Source organism: Penaeus monodon, chromosome 22, assembly GCF_015228065.2.
Source record: "Penaeus monodon isolate SGIC_2016 chromosome 22, NSTDA_Pmon_1, whole genome shotgun sequence".
Lineage (NCBI taxonomy): Eukaryota > Metazoa > Arthropoda > Malacostraca > Decapoda > Penaeidae > Penaeus > Penaeus monodon.
This window is the reverse complement of record NC_051407.1, coordinates 3,219,777-3,220,611: the sequence shown is the minus strand read 5'-3', so window position 1 is coordinate 3,220,611 and position 835 is coordinate 3,219,777. Positions and strand designations below refer to the sequence as shown.

The window sequence follows — 835 nt, the reverse complement described above, 5'->3', positions numbered from 1 at the left end:
CCTTTTCATTCTGCCACCTTGAATTCCATTTTCATTTTCCAGGTCTGGAAAACCTTCTGATTTTTCAAAAAGAAATCCCGGAAAAGTGAAGGAAATTTACATTGGGCAACTCAGTTTTTGTCAGCACCTTTTACATGAAAAGCATCTGCATCATTATACAAAATGCAGAGAATTGATGTTTCATATTACATGCTAGTTAGCGGAGATTTGATTAATTTTGTCACACTTCCGTAGACCGTGTTTGAGATATTCGGGTGTTACAGTATCTAGTATATATATACATATCTTTTCCGAATGTAAATGTAAATCAAAATGAATAATACTTTGGTTGCCATTATATTGTAGCTCTAGTTGTACTGTTTAGATAGTTTAGTACTTGAAGGCAAGTACCGTTGAGAGTTTATTGCAGAGTATTGCTTGAAAATAAGAATAAAATTCATGAAAAATGGATATGAGAAATCTACTTAAAGCTCGTGTCATCTGTTTTCACCCTACGTCTTATACCTTCGTAAATATTGGGTGTTGTATTTTATTCAAATTACACCCTTGGAGGATAATTTTTGGACCTGGAAAAGTTCCTGAATTTCAGATTCAAATAGATGGAAGGTTCCTGTGCATATTTTGATGCCATACTGATACATGTCTATCGATATTTTTAATGCTTCAATTTTTTTTGCAGCAAATGTAGTGGGAATCGAAAAAGGAGTTCAAAATGCTGTCCACCCGCGTTATCGAACACTTGCAACAAACTGTATGAAGTAAGTATAATCATAGATCAGTATATGTTCTAAAATTCCCATATGAGAATAATCAGTACATTATTCAACCTTTTTTC

At 33.3% G+C, this 835-nt stretch overlaps 1 protein-coding gene across 1 annotated transcript in view; it reads left to right on the top strand.

Moving 5' to 3' along the window:
- LOC119586829 overlaps positions 1 to 835 on the top strand; it is a gene marked incomplete in the record, with an annotated part of 25,585 nt that overhangs the window by 22,841 nt on the left and 1,909 nt on the right. Inside the window, 1 exon segment of the mRNA XM_037935553.1 lies at positions 680 to 758. Coding sequence (XP_037791481.1) covers positions 680 to 758 — 79 coding nt within the window.